The 27,685-nt window shown below is 56.1% G+C and overlaps 1 protein-coding gene across 3 annotated transcripts; it reads right to left on the bottom strand.

Moving 5' to 3' along the window:
* Window positions 1–268: 268 nt before the first annotated feature.
* On the bottom strand, window positions 269–27,660 carry OGFOD3 (2-oxoglutarate and iron dependent oxygenase domain containing 3). 3 transcript variants are annotated; one of them, XR_003791858.1, is made up of 12 exons: window positions 27,479–27,660; window positions 25,331–25,548; window positions 22,488–22,563; window positions 21,313–21,355; window positions 19,098–19,162; window positions 18,485–18,541; window positions 17,389–17,542; window positions 13,993–14,116; window positions 10,366–10,594; window positions 5,830–5,930; window positions 3,720–3,822; window positions 269–1,556 (listed from the first exon to the last, which is right to left on the bottom strand). XR_003791858.1 is itself a non-coding variant. In XM_029211065.1 (9 exons), exons 1-9 carry the CDS (start codon window positions 27,550–27,552, stop codon window positions 10,458–10,460), a joined length of 948 nt encoding a protein of 315 aa, XP_029066898.1. In that variant the 5' UTR covers window positions 27,553–27,660; the 3' UTR covers window positions 10,349–10,457. The 3 variants fall into 3 exon arrangements, 2 of the variants coding, with proteins under 2 accessions (XP_029066898.1, XP_029066897.1); XM_029211065.1 differs by lacking the exons at window positions 269–1,556; window positions 3,720–3,822; window positions 5,830–5,930 and having other exon boundaries at window positions 10,349–10,594; XM_029211064.1 differs by lacking the exons at window positions 269–1,556; window positions 3,720–3,822; window positions 5,830–5,930; window positions 10,366–10,594 and having other exon boundaries at window positions 10,912–14,116.
* Window positions 27,661–27,685: the final 25 nt, after the last annotated feature.

Below are 27,685 nucleotides of genomic sequence, written 5' to 3'. Positions count from 1 at the left end.
CCCTCTCCCCTCACCCCAGGCCCCCGGGACCAACCAGTCAGGGACGGGTGATTTATGGAGGCCTAGTCTGGCTCAAGACCCGCAGTTATCAGCCCATCAGGAATGGTGCCCAGCCCTTCGCAAGCTGGACAGCAGAGGGGCCTGGGGTGAGGGGCCAACCGGGGCATGTCTAGAACTGGCTCTAGCAGGTGAGGGCTCCTGTTCAAATGCTACAGCTTTACTGGGGACCGTCTCACACCATAAAACTCAGCCGCTTAAAGTGCAAGTAACGATTTTCAGTGAAAAGACAGAGCTGTGCAGCCATCATCACAATCCAGCCTCGAGACATCTGTCAGGCAGGGAGCTCCAGAGAAACTGACCAATTAGGACAGACATAAATAATGGAAGGTTCTATGAAGGGATTGGTTCAGCGATTAAGGGGCTGGCATGTCGGAGGTCCATCGATGGGGTGGTGGGCTGGAAACTCAGGCAGGAGAAGATGCTGCAGTCTTGGGGTAGAATTCCTTCTTTCCCGGAAACCTCCAGTTTTGCTGGAAGGCCTCCAACCGCATGGAGGAGCCTCACCCACCACATTCCGGGAACAGACGCCCAGCTGCACAGCTTGGGCAGAGCTGAATGTGCCCCGTTGGATGAACATGTGTCGGTTTTGGGCATTTGAGCTGCTGCCACATTTTCTCCAAATGAACAGAGCCGCCGTGGACGCCCGTGTGCGCATCTGTGTGGAGGCGTTGCTGCTCTGGAACCTCTGGACTGTTCCCGGAGGACTGTGTATTTGCCGCTCCTTCCAGCTGCCCTGCGTGAGGGCTCCTGTCCTCATGTCCTCCTGGCCTCTCCGTCCTGCCCATGCTGCCCTCCCTCGGGGCAGGCACTGTTTTATGACGAAAGAGCAGCTGTTCTGGGTAAACTCGGATTAAGAACGGGCAGCTCCGATGGTGACCGTCTCTCAGAGTCACGCGCCTGTGGGGCCAGGGCCATAGGCCTTGCTCAGACGGGCAGGGGCGGGGAGGGCAGTGCTGCCCGCAGGCTGTGGGGGGCAGGGGCACCCCCCTTCCCATCCTCATCACCTTGGCCTCCAACGGGAGTGAGTGCAGGCCTCCTCACCTCCAGTTCTGTCCCAGCCACCTGGGGCTTCCCCACCTGGCAACATGTACTGAGGGAGGGGCAGCCGGCAGGGCCCCTCGAGAGAAAGGGACATCCTCACGGCCATGTTCACTATGGATCGTCTTGCTTCTATAGGTCATCGGAACCCTTTCGGCCAGCTTCCCCTGTCCCCAGAAAGGCACTGACCAGGTCACCACCACCCTCTGTGACCTGGGGAAGGCACCGACCAGGTCTCCCGTCCCCTGTCTCCAGGAAGGCACTGACCAGGCATGTCCACAGGTCTGGCTGCTCTCACATCCTGCTGGGAGGCTGGGGCTGCTCCGCATGCCGACTCTTTTCCAACAGTTCAAAGGCAGGGAGGAGGGCTCAGAACCCGGGATTCACTCTGCAGATTCCCTCATGGTATCCGATGCTTAAGGCCACAGGGCTTTGCTGGAGATCTGGCAGTGTGGACGCTGTGGGGGGCAGGTCATTGGAAACAGAGCCAGGGAAGCCCCGGGTGGATGTTCACCCCCGGGCGCTGGGGCCCTTTGACCTTAACTCCCACACTCCCCAACCACAGTTGGAGCCTGAGATGCTCTTGGGCCTGTGGTGAGGGGCCTGGTCCTGCAGGGCCCCCCTGGGGTGGGCACAGGTGCTGTCGGCACCAGCGTGGGCTGCTCCGCTGCCTGCATCCCGTCCCTTGCCTGCCTGCCCCAGAATCTCAGGCCCCCACAGGTGCCAGTGTGGGCGTGGGCCTCTGCCTGGGCATCCTTCTCCCATTGTCAGGGCCCCCAGTCCCCCAACAGCCTGCACTGGACGCCCTGGATGATAGCATCTGCTCATCCTGAGCAGGGGACCACCAGAGCTGTGCACAGAGCTACTTTACACATAACCAGGGAGGGAGGGGGACACAGGCCACCACTCAAGAAAATCGTGACAGTGTCCCTGTCCACTCTGCAAGCATCAGATCCAGACCGAGCTCCTGAAACCTGGAGGCTTCACCTGGGGCTACCGCCTTCCTGGCCTGAGGAGCCAGTCGGGGGAGTGGAGAAGGGAGGAGGAAGGAGAAAAGGGGAGGGATGAGGGGAGAAAGGAGGGGGAGGGGTGGGAAATGACAGGAGGACCAGGAAGAGCAGCCGGCACTCCTGCTACAGCCCTGGATGCCAGGAGCTGAGTGCGCCTTCTGTCTGAGTCCAGCCCTGGCCTCCAGGGCAGTGGTGGCCAGTAGTGGGGACGGGAGGGCTGTCGGCTGTCTGACGGATGAGCACTCGGGCTGAGGGTCACTCAGGGTGATATACGAGGTCTCGACATTTCAATGCCATCCACCCAACACCCAGACTTGCAGGTGAAGAGGCAAAATGCCAAGGCCAGGCTCAGCCCACGGTGCTCCTTACGGCTTTCTTTTGAGGCACTCTTGCCCTCACTTCAGTCCCGACCACTGCCCCAGGGCCACCCCCACCCTGCACTGGGGGAACGAATTTCTTTTCATAGACGGCTACTGGGATCCCTTTGTGAGACACTGTGCTCAGATGGAAGGTTTTGTGAATTTGGACTTGGTTCCGGCGGGGGGGGGGGCTCCCTTGAAGCTGGGTTAATGGAGTGCGGGCTGGGCAGGGAGGCCTTTGCTGGGGGTGGTGCATGAAACTCCTCTGGAAGACCTTGGGCACAGAGCCATGGGGACTGGGTGCCCAGCTGCATCGGGAGGGAGCCGTGTGCCAGGCCTGGGGCATGTCCCCGGCCCCACCCCCACCCCCTGCACCCTCTTCCCTGAGTTTCTCCAGCCCACTCCCTTCGGTTCCTATAGCAAAAACAAGGAGTGGGGACAGGGGTCATGCAGGCTGTGGGGCCTGTGACCAGGACAGTGGCGGCCAGCACCCAGTGGGGAATGAATGAATGAATGGACAAACTGTCCCTCCACCAGGGACCCACTGACCCCTCTTATTCTGTCTACCGTCTTCCTGGAGGTGGGGGAGGGGGTTGGTGGAAGGTGGGGAAGGAGCCAGAGGCGGGTGAGTTCACAGCCGAGTTCACAGCCAAGCTCACAGAAGGCACAGGGATCCAGGAGCCTAGTGGCGGAGGATCGGATGATGGATGATGGATTTACCAGGTGCAGCACATTCCTGCTTCGCAGGCCACTCAGTTTCCAAGAGGCTCAGGCTTGGCCGGGATTTGGCTGCTGACCTGTAGGTTTTTACAGGCCCAGGAGAGTGGCCTGGCCCAGTCCAGAGACCTGTGCCTTGAGCCCCTCCCTGCCACCTTCTGTGGGTCCCCAGGGGTGGAGGCAGGGAGAGCCCAGCTCCACAAGGAGATGCACCAGCGCACAGAGTGCGTGTCACCAGGCTGCATGCCCAGGGCTGCTGCACTTTGTGTAAATTACTCATCAACAAAGATACACACACAGTCCAAAGTTTCGTCTACTCCTAGTTTTTCCAGGAAGTCATTCTTTGGGAATTGAGTTGCACCTACAACCAGTAGACACATCACTTTTACCTGCCTAGGGAGCTCTCTGCTCTTGTAGACTGTCCTCACCAAATGGAGCTCTGGGGGGCAGTGCCTAGGGCCATGGGTGACACAGTGACAGTGGCCCTGCCTGGTAGGGTGGCCTAGTTCAGGGGTGCAGAGACCTGAACTCTTACCTGGTTCCACACCTGAACACGCCCAGCTGACTGGTCTTCCTGATCCAGGTCACCTGGAGGGCCAGCCTTCTTGCTCTGGAGAAAGCCCTCAGCTCATCGGCACCTTCACTCACACACCCAGCATGCAAGAGAAAGGAGGGGGCTCAGCCAGCAGAAGGTGGGAGCCCCCCATCCCAGGCAGGGGGTGGGGATGACCAGAATCTAGCCTGGGTCCCATACATCTGCAAACCACCAAACCAGGAATCTGAGAGCCACAGGGCCCACTTGCAAGAGCAGGGTTTTTTCCATTGGAATTCCAGACAGATGACGCTCTGAGCAGGAAGCCCGAGAGGCTGCCAATGGCCAGCAGCCAGGCGCTCCAGACTCCTGCCTTTTCCAGGCCGGCCGAGGGCCCAGCCCCACACAGGGGGTGGGAGCCAGTTCTCCTGGGACCCCGTGAGGGCCCAGAGGAGAGCCCCATCCCCTGAGCTGCCCAGAGCGGGCCCCCAGGCTGGATGGCTCTGTCCTGCCACCTTTCCCCTCCTGGAGCTGTGGAGACCAAGGCCTGGCAGGCCTGAGTGGTGAGCAGGGTCAGAGCCAGGAGGCAGCTGGGGCGGTAGGCGGCCTGGGGACTCCGGTCCAGTGTTCCAGCCCCTCTCTGCCCTTCTTCCATGTGCAAATTCCCTGGCCCTCAGGTGGCCCCCTTGGCGAGCTCACCACTGGGTCATCTTTTATACAAAATTCTCTTAACCAGGCCACATGGGACCTGGGACCCGCAGGAGCTGGGAGCATCCACCTGCCTTTGCCCTTTGTGGCTCGAGGTACCCTGCAGCGTGATTGAAAGCCCAGAGTCTGGTCTCACCCCAAAACTATGTGTCAGTGTGAAATACCGAGGCTGCCCGGGTTCAGAGTTGGCTGCCCTGCACCAAGATTACTCCCCAGGGCCGGGGCGAGTCAGGGCTGGGACTGGGGTCTGATGGGGTGGGGGGGGACCTCCATTTCTGCCCTCAGCCTCCCAGCGCCCCCCACCCCTCTCCTCATCCTGCCCCCTCCCCCCAGCCCATGGTGGCTGGGCAGAGCTGGGATGGACCCTGTGTGCCCCACAATGCGCCAGGCTGGGCAGCAGGCAGCTGGAAGCCAGGAGCCTTCTCCACCAGAAATGTGGCCGGGAGGTGGTCCTGGTGCACGAGTGATTATAGGGATGGGGGGAGGTGTGAAGGATCAACGTGAGCCCACATGCCCACCTGTGATGGATGCAGGAAGGCTGCCTGAGCTGGCAGCGAGGTTGGGGTGCTAGCTGGGGTCTCGTGGGCAGGTCCTGACCTGGCTGAGGGGTCTGGATTCCCCCTCTGAGGGGTGTGTGCCTGATGCCATGCCCCAGGAGGCAAGACCCACACACCCTGGATGTGAGGCCTCAGCGAGGGCTCCAAGGGGCCAGTGGGGCGTGGAGGGCAGGGGTCCCCAGGGAACAGCAACTCCACCCCCGCCCTGCATTGGCCTCATAGAGACACGGGCACAGGAGAGCACCCACTGCGTGGCCCCCACCTCACTGCCACGTCCACCTCACCCCACAAGTCCTGCTAAGCCCCTTGCAGCCCCTACAGGTAAGGGCAGGGGGAGGGGGAGATTTGGCTACATGGGGTGGGCAGGGAGAGCTTGTCGGGGGCTGGGGACTCTGGGAGGGGGCAGCAGGTGTAAGCACGTGGCCCACTTTTTCCTGGGGAGGACGTCTTGGTCCAGGACCCACCCTGGGTGTGCAGAGAACCTGGACGGTACCCACCCACCTCCCCCTTTCTCTCCCCTCCCTCCTCCTCTCACCGGAATTTCCCAGGAATGGGGCCTTTCCTAAGAGACCCTCCTCAGCTGTCTGTTCTTTAACAAGGGGCATGGGAGGAGACAGGTGAATGCCCCCAGGCCTGGGAAACCCAGGGACGACTGGTGGGGGCAGGGGGCTCAAGCTGGGCACCTGGCCAGGTGTGTGGCTGCAGCAAGATTCCAAGCCTCCACCTTGTGTGTTCACTGGGATGGGGGGTGGTAGCCATGACCCACATGCTGCAGGGTGGGAGAGGTGCCCTGCATTGGGGCAGGCAAGGCCCAGCCCTCCCTGGCCTTCTCGGGAATGGGGGCTCACCTGCACCCCCAGCTCCATTGGGATCTGCTTGGCCTCAAAGGTGCTGAGATGGAAGGAACATAGAGGTGATGCCAAGAATCCTGGCTCTCTGGGCACCGATGCTGAAAAGAAATACGGAGACAGAGTTTTGGAGGAACGGGAAAGATAGCTTTTCTTATTCTTTGCCTGGCAAAGGGGGAACACAGCAGGCTAGCGCCTTGAGAACTGTGCCCCCCTTTTCCTGGGAATGGAGAGAGTTTCATATTCCAGGGCTCATGGTCTATGGGTAGGTGATAAGTCTCAAAGCAATGAAGGTCTTGTTTTTTTTTTTTTCTTCTGCAAATTTTCAGCCAAAAGCTGGTGTCAGGCAGCTCAGCGACCCAGCCTGGTGTCCCCGAAGTTGTCGCTGTGACCTTCCTTTTGAGATGCAGAATCCTACAAGGAAGTGTAGGGGGAGAAGGACGCCAGGTACAGAGTATAATTCCTATGGAATCAGAAAGTAATTAGCTTTGTGAAGGACAAGTCTAGCTACAAGTGGTAGTAGTAACAGCTAAAGAATAACTGAGATTGCTTAACTCTTTCAGGCCTGTTTGGCTGGTATGTGCCTAAGGCCATTTACTCATTTCTATTTTTTTATTTTTATTTTTTGCTGCAACAAAGGTGGGGCCTCAGATCTGCAGGGAACAGAGCACAGCCATCAGTGCTGGTCCAGAGCCTCCCCTGCCACTCTGCAGAGCATGGTGTGCTGGCCAGCAGAGGAGGTTCAGGCCCCCGAGGGTGAACAGGGGTACAGAGGGGCTACTAGGGGCTGAGTTAGTAGACAGGAGCCTGCAGGGCCCATTCCTGGGGCGGAATGGGGGCCTTAAACTCAAGATCAAGATAAGAAACTGGTATTAATGTGTCAGTGCATCCAAGGAGACCCCGAGATGGGTTGGATGTGGACTTAGGATGTTTCCCTCTTCCCTGGGGCCACCGGGAGCCTCAGGCCTGAAGTTCGATTGACATCTGGGTCACTGGTGTTCTCCCCTGCTTGGCCGCAATCTGCTATGTCATTTCATCTGTCTTACTGCTTTGTACTTTGTCAACACTCCTCAGATTGTACACATGCTGGGGGATAAACTCTTGCGGCTCCCACCTGCCCCCGCCTGCCTCCCCCCGACACACCCCGGCCCCTGCCTTCCAGGCTGAGCACTGCCAGGGCCCTGAGTTTGGTGTGACTGGCTTGGTTTCTGGAATACGCTGCATCATTCAGGACTCACATTGCTGGGGTCTTGGGTCCTCGGCCCCCAGTCTCAGGGATAAGCAGAAGTGTCCCCAAACTCTTCCTCCCTGTGAAAACCTCTAGAAGGTGTGGGAGGCTCTGAGACGCTGTGACTTCAGAAGGCAAATGAGCCAGTACCCCGCGGCTGGGGCAGAGATGCCGCCAATTAGGGGGCTGGTGGCTGGGACCACTTCCCTGGACTGCATGAGAAATACCTGCGCCCGAGGCCCCACAGCACAAGCCCAAGAGATGCCCGGGAGTCAGTGCTGCCTGGGGGCTGAGGGCTGGTGGGGACTGGGGCAGCTCGGTCCCCAGTTCTCCTGTGAAGACCATGTTGGAGGAGAGAACACGGAAGCGAAGTGGCTCCAGGGTTAGAAGATCAGGACTGAGAACCAGCATGGATCCCGAGACCATTCGAGGTGGTTCCAGTTGTAACTCAAAGGGGAACAAACAGGCTGGTGTTTTGCTCTGGGGCCAGCCCTGAGACAGGCTGGGCAGCTGCGGAGATTTCTATAAACAGCAACCCCCATGCCGTCCCACCAGCGGCATCTCTGTGGCCCCTGCGACAACCACCCGAGGCCACGGCGCCCTGCTCTGCGGCCCCTGCCCACCGGCCCCGCCCTAATCACGGGGATGCCACAGCCACATCCTTCCCGCCTGCCCACGCTTACGCCCGGTCCCGCTGTCTGTCGCTGCCGAGCACCTTCCGAGCCTCCTGGAACCCCAAGGCAAGGCGAGAGGTCAGCCACACCTGCCCACCCGGTGAGAAAGCAGAGGCCCTCCACAGCGGAGGTGCCCAGCCTCAAGGTGGACACAAGGGACCCCACCCTCCCTGCACTGGCCAAGCCCAACTCCCACACAAATGGTGGGGCCACACCTGCCCTGCATGCCCTCCCTGGACGCCCTGCCTGGCACGTTGTGATCTTCTGCCATTTTCTCCTGCGCGGGGCAGGTGAGGTAACTCGCAGCTGGCTCGGACCCCGTCCCACTGGGTCAGCTCCTGACCTGATGTTTCAGCTTCCGCTCTCACGGAGGCTCAGCCGTGCTCAGGCCTGGCCCTGGCGGCCAGCTCGCCAGGAGAGACGGAGCGGCAACCCCTTCTTTCCAGCAGTGAGACCAATGCTCATGTTCTTTGATTTAGACTAAACACTTTTATTAGGAAATAAATCACTCAGCAGAGGACGTGCCAGGAACGTCCTCTTCTCCCTGGAACACACCACATCTGCTCTCAGTCAGGACCATCCCGTAGGACGGAGATGCCCACGCGGCCCCAGGTGAGCGCTTCTGGAGGTCACCGGCATGGGCTACGCATCTTCTCTTATTTTAAAAGAAGGACATTTTTTTTTTTTTTTTTTTTTTTGCCACACAGAGTGACTTGTGGGATCTTAGTTCCCCGACCAAGGATTGAACCCATGCCCTCAGCAGTGAAAGTGCAGAATCCTAACCACTGGACCGCCAGGGAATTTCTGAAAAGAAGGACATTCTTGCTTTTGCCCAAATATCTTTATTTCTTTGTCCAAGTACCTCTGTGATGATTATGAACAGGATAAGTAGCAAAGAATGTCAATTAAAACCAATAACTTACTTATTTCCAAAGCACTTCAACCACAACTAAACCATCAGACCCCCCCTCCTTAGATGTAGTGAGTGGCCACGTGGGCTGTGGAATACCCGAGAACGTCTGCCCATCCTCACACCGAGGGTAAGGCGTCATTCAGATAACATGAAGGTTATAGAACAAAGTGAGGCCTGCACGGGGCTTTCCTGTCGGAATTCGCATCTTAACCTGAGACCAGAGCAACAAACCTTTGAAAACCCAAGACAGGAGAAGCCAGAGGACAACCTGGACGGGAGGGGGTAGCTTTTCCTGCACAGGACTGAGGCCGGCTGGTGCAGCCTAGAGACAGTGTCCCCAAAGCATCGCCAACCCTAAGGTCAGCCCTGCCCGCCACCCAGAGCGTGGGCTTCATCCTTCCCAGATCTGCCCAAAGTCCTTTAAAAACAGGAACCACGATCCAGGCCATCATGTGGGTGGTGGCCCTGCCTTTCTGGAAACTGCAACCATGACCCAGAAGGGAGCAGATCCCAAGCCACTGTCTGCACGTGGAAGCTCGGCCCCTACAGCCCTGAGACACGCATATCATCACCACGGTGCAGAAGGGACACCCGGCAAACCAAGGGGCGGACCCAGGGGTCCTGGCTTCCAGACCCTCATGGAGCCTCCTCAGGTGCCACGCAAATGGCTCATCCCAGGGTCCAGGAATGCTGCCCCTTTCGGTATGAGCCCAAGCAGCCCTGTGACTGCAGAGTGTGGGGAACATGTGGGGCTGCGGTGGCCGTGTCCACAGGTCCATGCTGGGTGGGCGAAGGGGAAAGTGTTGAGGCTCCTCCTGGGTCAGGGTGGCCGGGAGAGTCCTGCTCCCAGAGCCATTTCTGGGGATCCCTTTGCACTCACAGCGGGTGATCGGCTGTTCTCCCAGAAGATGCCCAAACCCCAGGCCAGTTGCTTTGTGGGGCGGCCCTGGGACCTTGCCCGACCCTGGCAGAAGCCAACTGATGGACATGCTGCCCTTATCCTGGGGCCGTGCTACCCAGGCTTCCCCCATGACCAGTTTATTTACTATTCCTGGCTCCCCTGACTGTTACTTTTATGTAAAAGGCATGGACAGCTCCAGGACGAGAAGAGGGTTGCTAAGACCTGAACCTGAGCAGACGGACCCTCAGCTTGGCAGAAGGCCCCAGGCGAGCTGTGGATGGCCACGCTGGGAACACCCTCGGACCTTGTGTCAGGGACCCTGTCTGGTGATGGGGCAGAGCCCAGCCTGGCATGAACATGGTGCCAGGGTGACTCTCAGTGGCCAGCAGTGTTGGGGGCTCTGCCCAGAGTCGCCAGAACATCAGATGTTCGCCTCCACCCAGAATCCAGCAGTATCAGCCCTCCAGCTGCTGCTCCCAGAGCCGCCTGCCCCCAGAACCTTCTCCAAGGTGCCATAATGCTGATTCTGGTTCCCCGAGTGGAGGCTGCTGGCCCCACTCAGCTTCATCCACACTTAAGTCGGTCTCCAGTGGCTGGGTAATGACCCTCTGTCTGCTGACAAACGGGGATTCCACCCCGGGCACGGGATCCCTTCCTGAGAAAAGGAGGGCATGTTGGCCCTGCCAGCTCCCGGGCCCCACATCAGCATAGCAAAGCCAACGCTGACGCTTGTGAGGGGAAACTGGTTCCCTCCACTTACTCACAGTTGAAAAATGATCAAATGTTAGCAAATCAAAATTCAGGATGATTCGTAAGGCACCTTGTTCAGTGGAAATGGGCTGAGCGAGAGGGAAGGGGTGTGTGTCCAGCGTGGCTGCTTCCCTGTAGGGCTGCTGGACAGGCCTCCCGGGGCTACGTGAACGTTGGGTCCGCGATGCCATGGTCGGGGTCGCAGGTGAAGGCGATGGTGATGGCGTAGCGGGTGCCCCAGTGAACCTTCTCCACCCGGTGCAGGTTCTCGGACCCCGAGGTGAAGAAGGACACCCGACCTGGGAGAGAGGAGAGCAGAGCATGACTTCAAGGCCACATGCGTGGCCGGGCCTCAGAGGACCTGTGTTTAGGCCAACGCAGCAACACGACCAACCGGGCAGGCTGGAGAAACAGCTGATGCAGGAAGGCGGGGGCTGGAGACAAACCAGCAGGAGAGCCCTCGCACAGGACGAAGGGCACCCCAAGCACCCAGCCCAGCCTCCGTGGGCTCTTTGTGGGGCAACCTGGACTTGGGGTGAGGCCCTGCTGCCACCCCCAGGGGCCTCTACAAGCCATGTGACCTCCTCGGGCCCACTTTATGGTCTTCTTTCTTTTCTTTTTTTTTTTTTATGATCTTATTTCTAATCACACATGAAACAAAACCAAACCCTGCAAGGTGATGACAATGTTTTGGCAACGGATCAGGAAAGACGTGTCGAGACAGACACCCAGCGCCTGTAGCTCCCTCCAGGGCAGCTAAAGACAGGACTCGGGAGGCTGCTTCTGAGCGTCCTGGAGCGGGGGTCCTCCACCCACCTGTGCTCAGAGAACCCCGTGTTTATGGGCTTCCATATTTAACTGGCCTCATACACCCACCATAGATTTTTTAGGACAAACGAGTTGACTGTTAAAGAATCGTGTGGGAGGAGCCCCGGGATCCTGTAGTTGCCGCGTCACTGCCACACAGCCCTGCCCCAAGTGTCCCATGACAACTTCATTTCTCTTCAAAAGGTCACTGCCAGGAACTCAACTGCTAAATCTTTGAGAGAGGAGAAAAGTCTACCCCAGAGTCTGCTGCTTTCTGGTTGTAAACAGAGAACCGTGCTCTGCCCGGAAACAAGGGAGCAAAAGAAATCGTGTGACACACGGAAACCTCTGCATGGGGGCCTGGGGACACCAGGAACTCAGACCCTCCTCTGGACCAGCCAGGCTGCCCCTGACCTGAAGGAAACACTCTTTCCCAGAGCAATCTGGAGTCACGCCACTTTCTGAGGCTCACGTTGCTAAAGGACGTTTTGTCCTCAGTCTTTCCACTTTTAGTCACACCTGAGACCTCAGACACGTAGCCAGGCCCGTCTGCCCATCCACGCCATCTGTGCATGCCCCTGCCGCCACCCCACTGCAGACACAGTTATCAAATGTCGCCGACTTACAGCAAGAGTGGGGGTCTCTGGGCGCCCCACACACACCCCAGCATTTCTGCGCACTTTGCAAACAGAGGCACCAAAGAACAGAGAAGAAAAGGACTGAGGAAAAGTGAAGCTCCTCGTGGCCTGTGGGACAATAGGAAACCGTCCACCATTCATGTTGGAGCCTCGGAGAGAGGAGGGGTTCATACTGGGGCAGGAAAAGGCGATTTGAAGAAATAATGACCAACACTTTCCCTAATGTGACGAAAACTTTGACTTTTAACCCAATAAGCTTAGCAGGATAAATACTCCAAGTGGGATAAATACAAACAACTCCACACTGAAGCACATCATAGTCAGACTGATGGAACCAGAGATTAGAGAACATCCTGGAGGTGGCAAAGAGGCAGCTACTATGGGGCAGTGACAGCGGTGACAGCAACAGGGGAGCCAGAGGAAAGGGACGATTCTTTTAAAGAAAAAGGAAAAAAACCCACCAATCCAGAATTTCACATCCAGTGAAAATATCTTTTAGAAAAAAAAGGTGAAATAAGGACATTTTCAGAAAAACCATCACCAGCAGACCTGCACTCCAAGAAATGCTGAGGCGGAAGGGGAATGTACCTGTTGGAAACCTGGATGCACAGGAGGGGACGGAGGGCTCTGGAAAGTAAGTGGGAAAACTGAAAACATTCAGCATATTTTCCTGTTAATTTCCATAAGAGAGAATGAACTCCTCTAGGGAAAATGATAACCCCTTTGGCACAGCCTGTCAGAGCAGCTGCATCACGCTCCCCGCCAAACGCCAGGCTCCCGGTGACGTCTGTGTGGAGACAGAGTTAGTGACTCTCGTCCTGTTGACCCGGAACGGGAATCTGCTGACCCAACCCAACGTCAACGTGATAGCTTGTTGAGGAAAGGCCCACAAGGGCTCACAATCTCGCCTAAGACCTTCTTTCCTTTTTAATGCACCAGTAGTTAAGCCCCACACCTATTCTGACAGCTCCCAAGTCCAGAGTGATCAAGACAATGACGGGCACAACACAAACACCAGGAAGAACCCGAGGGCAGGCCACCCGTCATCAGAACCAGGAGGAAACTGTTGGCATGAAATCCCCACCCGTGCAGTGACCAGCAGGCCGGCGCTGGTAACTCACCCTACAAGGCGTAACACTCACACGGAGGCGACGGCCCACCCAACCCCAGAAACGTGAAACTTTCGGCATTCATCAACGGTGCTTTCTGGCTTTTTATTTTCTTCAGTAAACAGCTATTAGATTATCACCCGCTTCTTTAAAGCGGGATTTAGCTCGGCAACTTAGTAACCAAAAATACAGTCATCTCAGTTTTTGGAACCCACCTGTATTTCTCCTCTTAGTCCACAAGCATTCCTGGACACCTCCCAGAAGCACGTGACATGTGACCCCCAGCCTTAGCACCAGCAGCTTCTCTGGCTCTTGGTCCATTAAAGCCTTGGAGCTGCAGGGTGTTCTGAGCCCCTCCTGCCCGCTGACCTGCGCCTGGGTCTGCCCCCCTCCAGCACTCACCCCCTGAGGGAAGAGAGCCAGTCCTGAGCTGTTTAACTTCCTTTCTACACCTTCTGATGTCCAAGCCACTTTTGCGTGGATTCAGCGCTACTGCAAGGAGCATTTGGACTCAGTGGCTTGCAGGACTGCCTCATGGCTAACGGGAACGTTCTAAACCAACACAGGTGGACAGCCTCGTTGGTTTGAGCTGCCTGCTGCCAGGCAGAAGCGGACACAGCTACACACCCAGTAAGCAGGGTGACGCAGTGGGGTCGGGTGAGCCACGGCAGCAGGTGAATGGTGCTGCACAGTTGAGGTGCCCAGGCCACAACCAAATGGCCTGGCTCTGTCTCTGAGTCTCATCTGGGGCTGGGCCGGGGCCTGGGCTGCCCCTCAGGAAGCCCCTGAGGGATCCCCGCCCCTCCCCACCCCAAAACCTGGGGAGGAGAGGGGACGATTCCTCGCTCCACGCATGCTCACTGAGCAGCACTGAGTGTCCGAGCTGGGCTGGGGGCAGCGGGAGCTCTGGGACCACCAGGTCGGGTGTGGTTTACCGACATTAGGTGAGGATCACTGCCTCATCCATCTTAAGCTTCTGAGTCACTACAGGGGATGGAGTGGGGGCTGGCTCTGGGAACTCACTCTGCAGTGACTCAGTGACCGTGGCCACGCCTACCTCCTCCTCTGACGAATGTGCTCCACGGACACACTGGATACACCGTAAACGCAGCATCCCGGGAAAGGCCCGCCCGTGAGTCCTACCTGCTCTCGGCTCCACCGTCTTGTTGGCCCCCTCCTCCATGAACACAAACCGCCCGCCACCGAAGTCATCCAGGTAGTCGGAGAGGTACAGCAGCGATGTGTAGTCGAAGGAGCCGTAGGTCACCTGCGGGCAGAGCGTGAGGGCGTGTCACCATCTGCTTGTGGGAGGACACGCTCCTCAGGGAGGGACAGACCCAGGCCTCGCTCTGCCTCCCAACTACAGAAAACCCTCTGCTGAGCACAGGCGTGCGGTCCTGCCTGGTTCCCGCACAGTCAGAGGCGCAGCCCACGCCAAGAAGCCCACACGCGTGACCCCCAGGGCCGCCACGCCACCCACCCACCCACCAACAGGACCCTCCCGCGTCAGCACAGGGAGCAAAGGTGGTGCTTCCGCTCCTTCTCCAGATGTGGGCACCCCAAGCTTTCTTTTAAATTGTGGTAGAATACACAAACCATGCAATTTACCACTTTACCCATCGTTGAGTGCACAGCTCAGGGGCACTAAGCACATTCACTGCTGTGCACCCACCCCCGCCGACCATCGCCAGAACTCTTCAACCTCCCAAACTGAAACTCTGTTCCCATTAAACACTAACTCCCCCCCACCACCACCCAGTGCCCACGCTACGCTGTCTGTCCTTTCCTGTCTGGTCCTCTTTGCGTGGACATTCTTTTGGAAGACGGCATGGGCGGTGGAAAGCAGGGGATGGGGGGGTGAAATCTGTGCTCTGGGCTCATAGGAGCGTGGACCCTCTGGGCCTGGATATAATGTAAACAGGAGGCACTATCATTTGTTTCCCAAGGACCCCTTGAAGTCCGGGACGGGAGGTGGCCAGATAGTTGTCCCATCTGTGGATCTTCAGGACTTATTATAGGTAAGGATTTCAATGTGAGATAGAGGAGTTTGCTGTCTGTTATATGTGAAGTAGGTGTTGTTTCCAAGGACATAACAACTCACACAGATTAGCACCTACTTATTAGAGGGAACCAGTGAGATAGGCTATTTTTTTTTCCACGCAAAGAGAGTGACTTGCGTGTACAAGGAATTTTAATCACATGATAACAGCTCCCAGCCTGAGGAATCATTCAATTAGCAAGACTGGGGTAAGAAATAAGGAAGAATGAAAGAGTCCAAGGACAGCAGCCCAAAGTCATCCTACCAGTGCCCTATCGCACAGCCCAAGGCTCCTGTGTTTAGGAATAGATTCTTAAATGATTTTACTGACACCTGTAGGCACCATGGGAGCAGTACACAGAAGCCCCAGATCAATATCCATAACACATTTGATCAAGGCTCAAAAAGTCCAAAAGCCCCGCTCCCCCTGCAACCAGCTAGACCACCATCACCGTGACAGTGGTCATCTCCTGAGAGAGGGTGGGCTGACCAGGAGGGAGAGGCAGCAAGCCTGCTAAGGTGACTGAGTCCCCGTCACCTTCTCATGAACTCAGTACCATGCCATCTGTGGGACTGGACTTTCTACACAGACCTGAGCTCCCTCCACCTCCCCCACCAAGACCCCATTTAGGGGCCCCTTATCCAGCCTCAGGGCACCAAACAAACATCAAAGTGACCTAAACCTGAGAACAGCCCAGGGCAGTGCTTCTGAATCGCTTCAGCAGTGAACCTCATGTCCACTACCTGCATAAAACATAAAAGAGACCCGGGGGCGGGGGGTGTCCAGGAGCCTGACCCTCTCCTACCCACCCAGCTCAGATTCTGCAAAGGAACCACCCCAAACCCACATGAACACAGTGACCTGGGAAGGAGGCAGGTAATGGCAGGTGATGGGATGGCAGAGGCCGGCGGGGCCTGAGCTGTCCTGAGCTAGAGGCTGGAGAGCTTCAAGGGAAGGAGCAGATGCATGGGGTCCTCTTGTGCGAGTATGTCTTTTTGCTGTGTCCATGCGTGAGTGACCCCTTGGCTGTTATAGCCACCCTGGTCCTGTAGACCCTGTCCCGAGGTCTCCTGGCTCTGAGATGTCTGAGGCTACCCCACTTGTCACTGTTGACTCGTTTTCTCTGCCTGAAGAATTTCTTCCTTATCTTTCTTCCTTTGAAGCTGGATCACCAAACCAGGCTACATTCAGTGTTGTCTTTCCTGAATCCACACTTCCCGGTACATGGAGGGCTGCTCTTCCTTCGTTGCAGGGAAATTCTCCGGACTCCATCCCACGCGTGAGGCTCCTTGCTGTGCGAACCTGTCTGTCCTCCACACACGTCGTCTTTGCCCTCAACCCCATAAAACCCTGTTTTTCCCTCTGCAATATCTACGATGATCTTATACTGAAGGTCTCGGTCCTGGTCCCCTAATGAAATAATGCACCTGGGCAATGGTTATCAATGGGTCAATGGCTGCTAGAGCCATGAAGTGAGGGTGGACAGGAGGCTTGATCGTGGATGGATCAGACCGAACCCACTGATCAACCTTAAGCCCATGGGAAGAGAACAAGCAGACACTGTACTCCCCCTTAGGGTGAAGCCCACACTCCCAACCCGAGTTCCATCGAGCCCTCCGAGCTGCACTGGCTCAGACAAGCCACTGGCCACATAAAGCTACTTCAATTTAAGTTAATTTAATTAAATACTGGGTTCCTCAATCTCACTAACCACATTTACGTGCTCCCCTCCTCCACAGAGCTCAGACAGTCGAGATGAAATAAACACATGCGTATCTGACTGAACTTCAGGCAGAAGCCCAATCTGCGAGCTTCTGCCCAAACCCTCTCCTTACTTTTCACTTCGCTTCCTGTGTTCCAGGGTCAAGCAACACAGAGATTATCTGGGTCACTTGAGCACACCCGCGGCTGGGGTGACCGCCAACAGCCCTCAGACGTTTCCGTGGCCAACTGTCCCCTGGCACCACGCTGCGTGTGCTGGCTGAGCGGGGCAGGGCAGTGGCTGCAATGCAGGCGGGAGAGGGCTTCAGTTGTGGCTGACCAGGACCGCAGATTGATTAGGCGCCACTGTGTCTAGGGAACAGCAAGAGATGAAGAAAGGGGAATCTGCAGAATCTGGAGTGGTCCAGAAATCTTCCCCAGAAAAGGTGAAAAGTAGGAAGAAGGGGGCCTCCTGGGCCGGGTGCGGGACGCAGGACCGAGGAGAGACCACAAGACAGAAAGGCCAGGTCAATCAAGGCCGGGTCAGGTTACATCCGACGAAGCTCACAGCTCAGGTGGAGACAGCTCTGCGTGTGGGAACAAGTAGCAAAGGATGGTCCCCATCAGGCCCTCACTGTTCTGTAATGTGCTTTTCACAGTCTTCTGTCACCTCATCACACGAGAAACAAATCTTATCTCCTCGACCACATCAGTGAGAGAGGAAACTTCTAAAACCCTGACCACGTGAACAGACAGCACCCAGCTTGGGCCGTGGTGGACAAGCCCCAGGTTCGCTCACCTTGTCCACGTGCGCGTGCCAGTACTCGTCATGAGCCGTGCGGGCCGCCGTGCTGTTGATGCGGGAGAAGAAGGTGGGCTTCGTCAGGTGCAGCAGGGACGCGCTGATGCCAAATGCCTGGGCGATTGCCAGCTGGACCTTCTGCCGCAGGTCCCTGCCAAGACGACACAGGTGTCAGCCACACAGGAAAGAATTCTCCCCGGGCCCATAGGGCCCGCACCATGTGACACTGAAACGGAGCAGGACCCTCTGGCCCTTGCCCCCGACCCCCATGTTCTCAGCCTGCCTTTTGTCTGTGGAAACACTTTAGCCAAAGAATAAGTTTAATCAGAGAAGTGAGAAAATGCAGAAACAAAGGAAAATAGTCAAACGAGACCAAATAATAATAGTTTAGTCCTTAAGCAAAGTCAAGGACCTTTAGTTCCTCCTTAAGGTCTATAGGTAACATTCTGAGCCGTATCCTGTGAGCTGTTTTGCAGCTACTGAAGCCCCCACCAGGTGGAGGAGGATGACTACATGATGACCAAATTGAAGCCACGACATAAGCTGCTCCACTTCACACAATTCCGAGAACTGGCCTCAGAGAAATGGGAACAAACCCTGGAACTAAAGATTAACTGTACCTAAAACAACCAAGATGACGCTGATCAGACCACATTACTGATTTCAAGCTGACTGTCAGAACTGACTATGCTGTTCTGCTCCCTCTCTCTGCCTATATAACCCTGAAACTCCCCTTTAAAAGCCCCTGTCCCCTGAGCAGCAATCAGGAGTTGGTTCTCAGGCAGGAGTCCACCCTCTCCCCCGGTTGCTGGCCCCTGAAATAAAGCAACCTTTCCTTCCCCACCAACACTTGTCTCTCAAGAATTGGCTTTCGAGCAGCGAGCAGCTGGACCTGGGTTCGGTAACACTACAGAAAGACAAGGGCTGGCAAAGGTGAAAGGTGAACAGATGCACACACAGGTCCGCGCACGTGGGACAGGGTATCACGTGCACACCCAGGAACCTGAGGGCCAGTTCTCTGCAGGACTGACCCCAGCACTCCCAGCCCTGCCGCCACCTGCCCCCTTCCTGACCTGGGCATTCCTTCCCTCACCGGTACAACTGGAAGTCCTCTTCTGAGAAGATAGTTTGTATTTTATCCCCAAAGTATCTGTGAAAAAATGAGTATTGACAAATGTGATGTTTTATTAATGTTTCCTTATTTCCTTTAAATTCAGCCTTTCCTCCAGTTAACCAGCAAGTCCCTGAAAACCAGCTGGTCCTTATTATCTTGGAGCTGCTCCTTCTACAGTGATAACTGTGTGATAAAAGGGAGGACGGTGGGAGGGAGGGACCTGGCAGGTGGGGTGACATTTATCAAGGTTGGGGGAATCTCTTGCTTCTCCTGGCCCTTGGGGAGGATCAAAGCTTCTCAGGAGGCAGCTCTCAGGAGCCTGGCCTGCCACTCACCTCTCCCACCTCTCCCTCCAACCCCACCCCTTTATCCATTCCTAACTAAGCTGTTCCCTGAAGCTAGCTGGCAAGGATCCCACCCTTCGGAAGAGCTGCACCTTCCGGTCCTCATCTGGCCTCGGCCCGATGGCAAACATCGCAGTTTACCCAAGACTTGAAGCCGCTCTGATCCATACACGCAAGCCTCACTCAGGTGTCTCCAGCTAAGAAACGAGCAGAGACCCCACCCCCACCCCCGACCCCGGGGTTCTCACCTGTACAGGTTCACAAAGTGCTTCCCGACAGACAAGGCGCCCGAGTGCAGGTCCAGGATAGACGCCTGGAAAAGACGTTGGCAGGGCGGCATGAGGGCTGCCTGGCAGGTGACTGAGCTCTAAAAGCCACCAACGTTAAACACGTGTTCCTGAGACCCATCTTTGGACACCCGGGTCAGGGCGACGATGCACACGGGCTGGGTGTCAAGACGTTTAGACAAAGGTGTGTGACAGCAGATATTTCTCTCCTGCCCTGAGAATGGAGACTCTCTGGTCTAAAATTCTGAAAACAGTCGACAGATACAGTTCCTCCATGGGTCTAAGAACAAGCCCTTCCCCCGGCTTTGCTGTGGTATAACCAACACACAACGACCTGCTCCTGGTTAAAGTGTTCAGTTTGGTAAGTTTTGATGCTGGCATGCACCAGCGAAACCACCATCACTACCAGGATAGGAAACACATCCATCACCCCAAATTTCCTTGCACCCTTTGCAACCCCTCCCTCCTGCCCCTCCCCAGGTGCCTTCTGCCACAGCAGCTGGTTATTTTCTAGAACCTGAGGCCCTGGAGTCACGAAGGTGCACTCGCTCTTGGCCTGGCTCCTTTCACTCAGCATTGCCTCCCTGTGACTCCCTCACGTCGGTGCAGTACCCGCCGCCCACTGTCTCATGGCCAAGGGGCACCCATCGTTTGGGGAGGAGTCACTTTTTGGTCCATTCATCTGGAGATGGACACGTGGGCTGTTTCCAGCTTAGGGCTGTTGTAAATGAAGTGGCTGTGACACTGGGACAGCATTTCATCGTGGGAGATGCTCTCGTTCTCCTGGGTAAATGCCCAGGAGCGGAATCGCTGGGTCATAACTCTTTAATGAACAGCCAGTGTTTTCCACCCCTGCCCACCCTGCCTCCGGGGGGCCTTCCCACGTCTTGAGAGGGGAGTGGGCGCCAGCACGGACCACCTCTACCCTGTCTGGGTGTCTTTTCTCATGGATGCAGCGATCCGCCCAGGGGTTCGTCTGAACACAATTTGGACTTTAAAAACGTTAACTGCACTTAAAGGTATCAAGCCTGGATGATTCATTGCAAGACAACTTCCCGAGTAAATGCTGAGCACCGGGCAAAAGATGAGTCCACGGACGAATAGGTTTTTAATAAATATTCCCCTGAACTGAACCAAAATAAAAGGAGAAGCTTAATTTTCAGATCTCAAGAGGAAAGAGTCTGCAGAATAAAAGACTCATGAAGATAATCACCAAACCACGCAGAGCAGAGTGGGTCTTCCTACGGGCCCACATGCCAGGCGGGGAGAGCCCCATTTGGGCCCGCACGAGAACTCCGGCCAACGTAAGGTGCTCACAGGGGTGGACTCCTAGGCCTGCCCAGGAAGCGGATGAGCTGCAGAGCTGCATTGGCCTGTCTGAGCTCCCCGTGGTCGCCGTGAACAGTAGGCGTAAAACAGCAGGAATTCATCCTCTCAAGCTCCGGAGGCCAGAAGGCCGAGATCAAGGTGTCGACAGGGCCCCGCTCCTTCCAAAGGCGCCAGGGGAGGATCCTTCCTTGAATCTTTGGACTTCTGGTGGTCCCAGGGGTCCCTTGGTTTGTGCTACATCACTCCACCTCTGCCTCCATCTTCACACGGCCTCCTCTTCGATCTCAAATCCCCCTCTGCCTTCCTCTTACAAGGACTCTTGTCATTGGATTTAGGGTCCATCTTGATAATCCAGGAAGATCTCATCTTGAGACCCGTAACTTAATGACATCTGCAAAGACCCTTTTCCCAGGTAAGGTCCCATTTACAGTTCTGGGTGGATGCATCTTTCAGGGGCCACTGTTAGACGCCCTGCAGTCTCACCTGGTGGATGACAGTCCCCATGCAGCACCTGTGGGAGCCTCCTCCACCTTGCATGGTCCTCACCGTTTCCCACCAGCTCCTCCTGCGTGTGCTGGCTCTCCCATTCCCAGGGCCGTCACCCTTCTCAGTGGGCCCCTGCTCGTCACCCGCTCTGTTCACTCACTGCCTACGACCTCCCCCCACTGCCCCCAGCCAGGGTGCCTGACACAAAGATGTGATCCGAGGCAGCCCTCCTGTGAAGGGAGGGGGCACTTCATTCCCAGGAGCAGGACCGGCACACCCGGTGCCCTCGCCTTCCCCTCGGAGGGAGAGCAAAGTTAAAGGGGTAAAAAGAAAACCGAAGCAGGAACGGCACACAACTCACCCCTCCGTCCGATCCTCCCAGGGACAGCCCCTTCTCAGCTATGCTGTGGGGAAGACCGTCTTAAATCAGAATTCAGTTAACAGCATCATCTATGATACATCTAGACACATATCAATCAGCACAACTAACACAACGTTAACAGACTGCTTAATGTTTATGACAAAATCACGTTTGGACCAAAGGACTTGACTTTCAAGCTCAGTGAGTAAATGTTAATATTTTGTCACCATCTCCTTAACCACGTATGACATAGCTTTGGGACAAGTGGGCTTAGTTTCCCTCTTTAGCTCAGAGGCCTGGTGCTGAGTTGAATGGGTTCCTCTGGACTGGAAGGTCCCTCTCCCGCCATCACAGGTTGGGGGGGGGCAGCCTTTGTAATCATCATCTCGGGAGGCAGAGGCCACATGGTGGCCTGGGCTGCAGCTCACAGGACCGCCCACGTCACCAAGGATGCAGGGGCTTCTGGTGCCTTTGACAGATGCTTCATGGACACCCGGGAAACTGACTGGGGGCTGGATCCATCCCTCACACCAGGGACCCTCCCCACCCAACCAGCCTCTACAATGTTATCTAGAAACAGGAGGAACATCTCCCCTCAAGACACAGCTCGGCATGCGGACCAGATGCTGCTCCACTGGGCACATGCTTGGGTCTGAACTCCTCGTTGGAAAATCAGAGCTTCAAGATCTTGTTTTTAAAAGACAATAAGGAAGAATCCAGTGCCAACTACTTCTGAGTAAGACTTCCTGCCCTGTCATGAGTCACGGCTAGGAGGCAGAAGGGCTATCCCAACCAGTTTTGGAGAGGAGACGAAAATAGTCTAGTGACCGCCTGGGGCTGCTGGGTGAACACACTGTCTTTACACAGGCACCTGCTGGGCCCCTCAATGGCTGACGGGACAGCATTCCCCCCAACCTCCCCACTGGGCCAGAACTGCTGCCTCTGGAGAGGGCCCAGGCCTCTGGAAGGTTCCGTCAGCAACCACATCACTGATGACAACAGCCTCTCCTCCTGGAAATCAGAAAAGCCCCTCTTTGCCTTGGAAGTGCAAAGGGGAATTGTTAGGGAATTCTAATGAATTTCTTTAAGTCATCCTTTTAGTAGTAATTCCCTGTGCTTCACCCACAGCCCCACTCTCCTGCTCGTTCAGGACAGAAACTCAGAGACACGTGTACCTGCGAATCCTCCGGGCTTCGTCCCTGGTGATGATGGCATCGCTGACGCCCCGGCCACACTTCCTCGGGGAGCAGCCTGGAGAGAGTTGAGCTGGGATGAGACGCCAACCCTGCTGAACCCCGACTAAAGAGCTGCCCACTGCTGTCAAGGACTCACCTGTGGGCGGCCCTCCCCAGGGACAACGGAACTTTGTGGGATGGGGCCTTGCCTTCCATGGGATTAGGGGGGCAGGTTTGGCAAATAAAATATAGGCCACTCGGTCAGATGTGAATTTCAGAGAAGCAACGGTGACTTTCCAGCACAAGCAGACTCCCTGCAGCGCACACATCTCACTGGAAGGGGGTGGGTCCTGGCAGCGCCACACCAGGTGGGTCACTCCTGAAGCAGCTGACACTCTGCCCACCCTTGAGAAAACAGCCCAGAGGCGGCATCCACGGTATTCTAGAACCATCACTGACCACAGATCCAGACCCGTTGGCTAGTGCCTCCTGGATGACCAAAGCTGTGCTTGCAACTGTAGTCACTGTCCTTCTGCAGGGCCTGGCAAAGCTGCCCCAAGGTGCTCACCACACACTCCACCCTGCTTCCTCCTGCCTCTGCACCCAGGACTGAGCTGCTTAGAGGGAGGAGGATGGGGGAGCTTGGATGGGGCCAGGGTCGGGGTGAAAGTGGCCAGGGTCGGGAGCACAGGGCCAGGGTGGACACGGCCAGGGTCAGGGTGGACAGGACCAGGGTTAAAGTGGCCAGGGTTGCCACTGGGTTGGGGTGGACAAGGCCAGGGTCAGGGTGGAAAGGGCCAGGGTCAGGTAGATGGGGCCAGGATGAGGCAGAGCACCAGAGATGGACAAGCTTAGCAAGCCCCTGGTATCCTGGCGCCAAGGGCAGGCTGGCTGCCTTGCACTGGGTGGGCCCTAGGATATGTCCTGGCCGATGAGACACTCTCATGGCCACCCCCTGGCCTTGGGACACTCTCAGGACACACTGGGCTGGCTGACCTTTAGCTTTCATCCTCCTTTCTCTCTTCCTGCCTGGAACATGCCTGGAGGTGGAGTGATTGTCCTGGGACCATGTGAGCCACATGCTGAGTGGGAGAGCTGGGGTGCTCGGCCTGGGGCGCTTACAGGGAGCCAGGCTGGCCTGGGGTGCCTTTTTCTGGGTCTCATCATGTGGGAAAAATAAACTTCTATGTGGGGGTCATTAGGGGAGGGGTGCCTCAGTTCCACAGAGCTAAATACAATCTATTAATATAGGTGTTTTTATTAATACACAAAAATGCTTTTTATAAAGGTTGAAGGTAAAGGCAAAAACAACGATAACCAAAAGACAGCTTGGGGAGCGACATCATATCAACAAATACATTTTAACACAAAAGAATTATGAGAGGGGAAAAGACTGATAACAGGAACAGTTTCACCAGGAAGATGCAGGGGCAACAAAAGCACCAAGTGACATCGCCTCAAACACCTCTGGTGGCGAAGTGGCCACCAGACCCAGAGTCTCAGTGGGGACCCTGCCTCGCGGCTCCCAGTAACTGTGGACGGCGAGACAGAAGTTCAAGAAGACAATCCAGCAGCGACACAATAGGCTCAACGTGAATGAGCATGAAAAGCATAATTTGGTGAAAAAGTGAGTTGTGAGTGGCTGACGATGTCAGTGCACATACACAAGTGCACACGCTGCAAACACGCACACACACCACCCAGACACACAGGCCCAGGGCAGGCGGAGCCCCTGTCAGCTACAGGAGGAGAGAGGGGCGAGGGAGGGGGAGTCCAGAGGCTTTAATGCACACTCCACCTTTCTTTTTTTTTTGGTAAAATATATATAACCCCAAATTTACCATTTTAACCATTTTAAAGTGTACAGTTCAGAGGCGTTAACTACGATCACATTGTTGTACAACCATCCCCATCATCATCTCCAGAACATTCTCATCTTCCCAACTGAAAACCCATACCCGTCTCCACCAACTCCCCCTCCACCTCATTCCAACTGTTTTTAATGTTGATAAATTATTAAATGGGTAGGAAAAATACGTTCTCAAAAGCTGTGACTTTAGAGTGAAAAAGCTGACCAAGACAGAGAGAGCATGCCCACAACAGAACCTATCCACTTTCCTGACCCCTGAAGGGAAAGGCAGCCCCCATTCCCCGGGCGCGTCTTTGCCTCCCTTCGTCTAAACCCAGCTTGTGTGCATCACAATGGCGCCCCTTGGTGGAAGGATTTAGCAATATTTTCTTGGTTCAAGTCCAAAGCATTGCTCTCAAGAGAAAAATAAACTGAATTTTGTCTTTAAAACCCAGTCACTCCGGTTAGGTTTTGAAAACTGCTGCCCTCGAGCAGAGGAGGCAGGTGCTGGGATGGGGCACACGACATGGGGGAAGGGCCTCTGGTATCTACGTTCCCTGTTGCAACGTCTTCTGCAGCTACAACACCCTAAGACCGAAAATGCCTTTTCTGGGCTCCACTTGCTCATTACTGTCATCCCAGTTCTGTTACATCCTTCCAGGCAAACCGCCTCTTCCATCAGATGGCACCCACAGTGTGGGGGACCTCAGTGAAACACTGGCCACGGCCTGGGCAGTGACCAGTGGGCCTGCCCCTGCACAGGCAGGGCCTGAAACACCCACACTTCCGGGTCCATGTGTGGGCTAACCAACCGGGGGCGGGGGACGGGGGGGCAGCAGCGGGGGGTGAGGAAGGTCACCTGCCCAACGCCACCCCCACACTACTTTCAACCTGATTCCCATCAATTCATTGTAGCAAAAAAAGACGCATTTTGAACACACTGAATTCCACGTTAACATGCTGCTCTTTCCCGGATCACCTCAGCATCGTGTACCTTCAAACCTTCGGTGACTGTCATAGTCCTCGGAGCAGGGCACCTCAATGAACCTGCCTGGCAGGACCTCACTTCGATGAGCTAAGACCTCAGTGATGCTGTCATCACCCCCCAGACTGCCCCAGAGCAGGAGCGCAACGAACGTGGTGCAGGCCCCCAGGACGGCAACTCTCAGCCACTTCTTCCACACATCCCGAGGCGCCCGGACACTCTTGGTGCTGAGAACAGAAAACAGCTGTGGTCACCCAAATGCACCTGCATGTGCTGAAACACAATGACCAGAGACCACAATGACCAGAGACCACACCCACCCTTAGTTACAGCCTTAAACTGTTCCCATGCTGGCTGCTGTCAGAGCTACTCTCAATCAACCCAGAGGCACTCGCCAGCATGGGAGGATGTGGTGGGGAACGTGCCCCTCACCCCATATGACCAGACAGGGCTCACTTGCTCCCAAGGGCAACAAGATGAACTGCCTGTTGGTGTTCCTCCCAGCCTGGCCAGGCCCATGGAGAACCTGTCTGCGAGGTCCTGGCAGAGTCTGTGGCACTGATCACGTTGCCTGCATCCAAAAATGACTGCCACAACCCCATGCATATGGTCCCAGTGCACATGCGTGTGCATGTGTGCGTGCACACACACACACAATGTGAAGTAAGTTAAGCATGAATCAAGCCCACTTCACTAAAACCACCAGCCAGCCACAAAGAGAATACAAGTACAACAGAAATGATTCACCAGTAAGACACTTTCTGTACCACCCGGGTTAACTGTGGTATTCACACTGCCTGTGCAGAAGTTGTAGGCATGTTTGTGTGTGTGTGCACATGTGTGTCTATGTGTGTTTGGGTGGTATATAACCATGCATATGTGTGTCTGTGTACATGCACGTGTGTTTTCACGTGTGTGTAACTGAGTAGCCGTGCACTCTGTTATCTAAGAAAAATGTGAAGGGCTTGAAGCACTGGCAGAAATGAGAAAAGAGATCCAGGCATCCTTTCAGAAGATGCACCTCATGTCTTCAAGTATATGATTAAAAGCAGAGAGCCTGCCTTCTATTTTTCTATGTCTCTCCACACCGCAAATTGCTATATATATAAAACACACAAATTCCGATTAAATAAATCCCAAGGTGGGCACAGCTCACTCAGACTAGGTTGGGTGAATACATGATCATTTTAAACAGGGAGCATAGTTGCCCAGAACACAAAGACCCCCACCGCCACTCCTAGAACTGCTGTCTAGCCTCCAGCCCAGCTGGCCTCCTCTAATTAGACCAGGGTGGACACCTCACTCCGGTGGCCCCATCATTTCTCTTCCCCAATTCCGAATGGGGCAGGGAGACTGCCCGCCCATCTCAGCAGCAGGGGCTGGAACCCTAACTGAAGGTGCAAAGCTGTGGGTGACACCTTCGCCTGGAACAGCCCCGCTGCTGAGACAGTAAGGGACAGAGAGGAAGGTACAGAGACAAGAGGGGAAAAAACAGCCTCCTGGGCCAGATTCGGATGCAACACTCCCCTGGAGGTCTCCTCAAAATAAGCACCCCTGTTCAGGGTAAGCTTGCTCAAGCTGCACCCCTAGAATCTTGCCAAAACAGAAGGGGATTTGGAGCAAGGTTCATGGCCCATGGGGCAAGCACGACGACAAGGTAATATATCCTTGAATGATTAAAATACACCCCTGGCTCTTAAAGCTTCAGGCAGAATCCCCTCGAAGGCTACGTGATGAGATCACTTTTTCATTCATCGGGCCCCCCTGGTACACATGGGTGAGAGAGGTCAGAAAAGATTCCCGACGGTCTGCCCCCTCCTGGGCCGCCCCCAACCCAGCCCCGACCCTCCTGGAGCGGGCCTCGCGGGCTTCTTCAGGCCACGCCCTCCAGACAGACCACACCCCTCTAGAGCCCGATTCGCCCAAGCATATACCACGCCCCTCGAGGCCAGGCCACACCCACACTGCAGGCCCGTCCCGGGAAAGGCCCCGCCCACTCTAGGTCCAGCCTTTCCTGGCCGGGCCACGCCCCCAGCCCCGCCACACCACGCCCCCAGCCCCGCCACACCACGCCCCCGCCCCTCCAGACCAGGCCCCTCTCCCTCGACCAGGCCCCGCCCACGCCGCCGTCCGCGCGCTCCCGGAGCTGCCCAGTACCTGCTCGGGCGCCGGCGGTCAGCTGCCCGGTTGCCCTCGGGCGCCTTGGGAGCGCCCCTCCTTTGAGGTGCCATTGGCCGGGCCGCCGCGGAGCCGGGTCGAACGCGGGATCCGCCGCGAGCCCGAGACGAGCGCCGCGAGAGTTAGCGCGAGACCAGCGCGGTCGGGGACGCGGAGCGACGCGTTCCGCCGTCGACCTCCGGTCTG

Source organism: Monodon monoceros, unplaced genomic scaffold (genome assembly GCF_005190385.1).
Source record: "Monodon monoceros isolate NGI ecotype Baffin Bay Population unplaced genomic scaffold, NGI_Narwhal_1 Super_Scaffold_9, whole genome shotgun sequence".
NCBI classification, from domain to species: domain Eukaryota; kingdom Metazoa; phylum Chordata; class Mammalia; order Artiodactyla; family Monodontidae; genus Monodon; species Monodon monoceros.
This window is presented reverse-complemented; position numbering and strand designations above follow the sequence as displayed.

Bases quoted from the DNA above. Each gene is read 5' to 3' on its own strand.
- OGFOD3 (XM_029211064.1), bottom strand. From the start codon at position 27,552: ATGGCACCTCAAAGGAGGGGCGCTCCCAAGGCGCCCGAGGGCAACCGG. The intron at 25,549-27,478 runs GTACTGGGCAGC...TTCTGTTCTCAG, and splicing joins GACCGCCGGCGCCCGAGCAG to CACCAAGAGTGTCCGGGCGC. The intron at 14,117-17,388 runs GTGAGCGAACCT...CTCTGCCCGCAG, and splicing joins GGCACGCGCACGTGGACAAG to GTGACCTACGGCTCCTTCGA.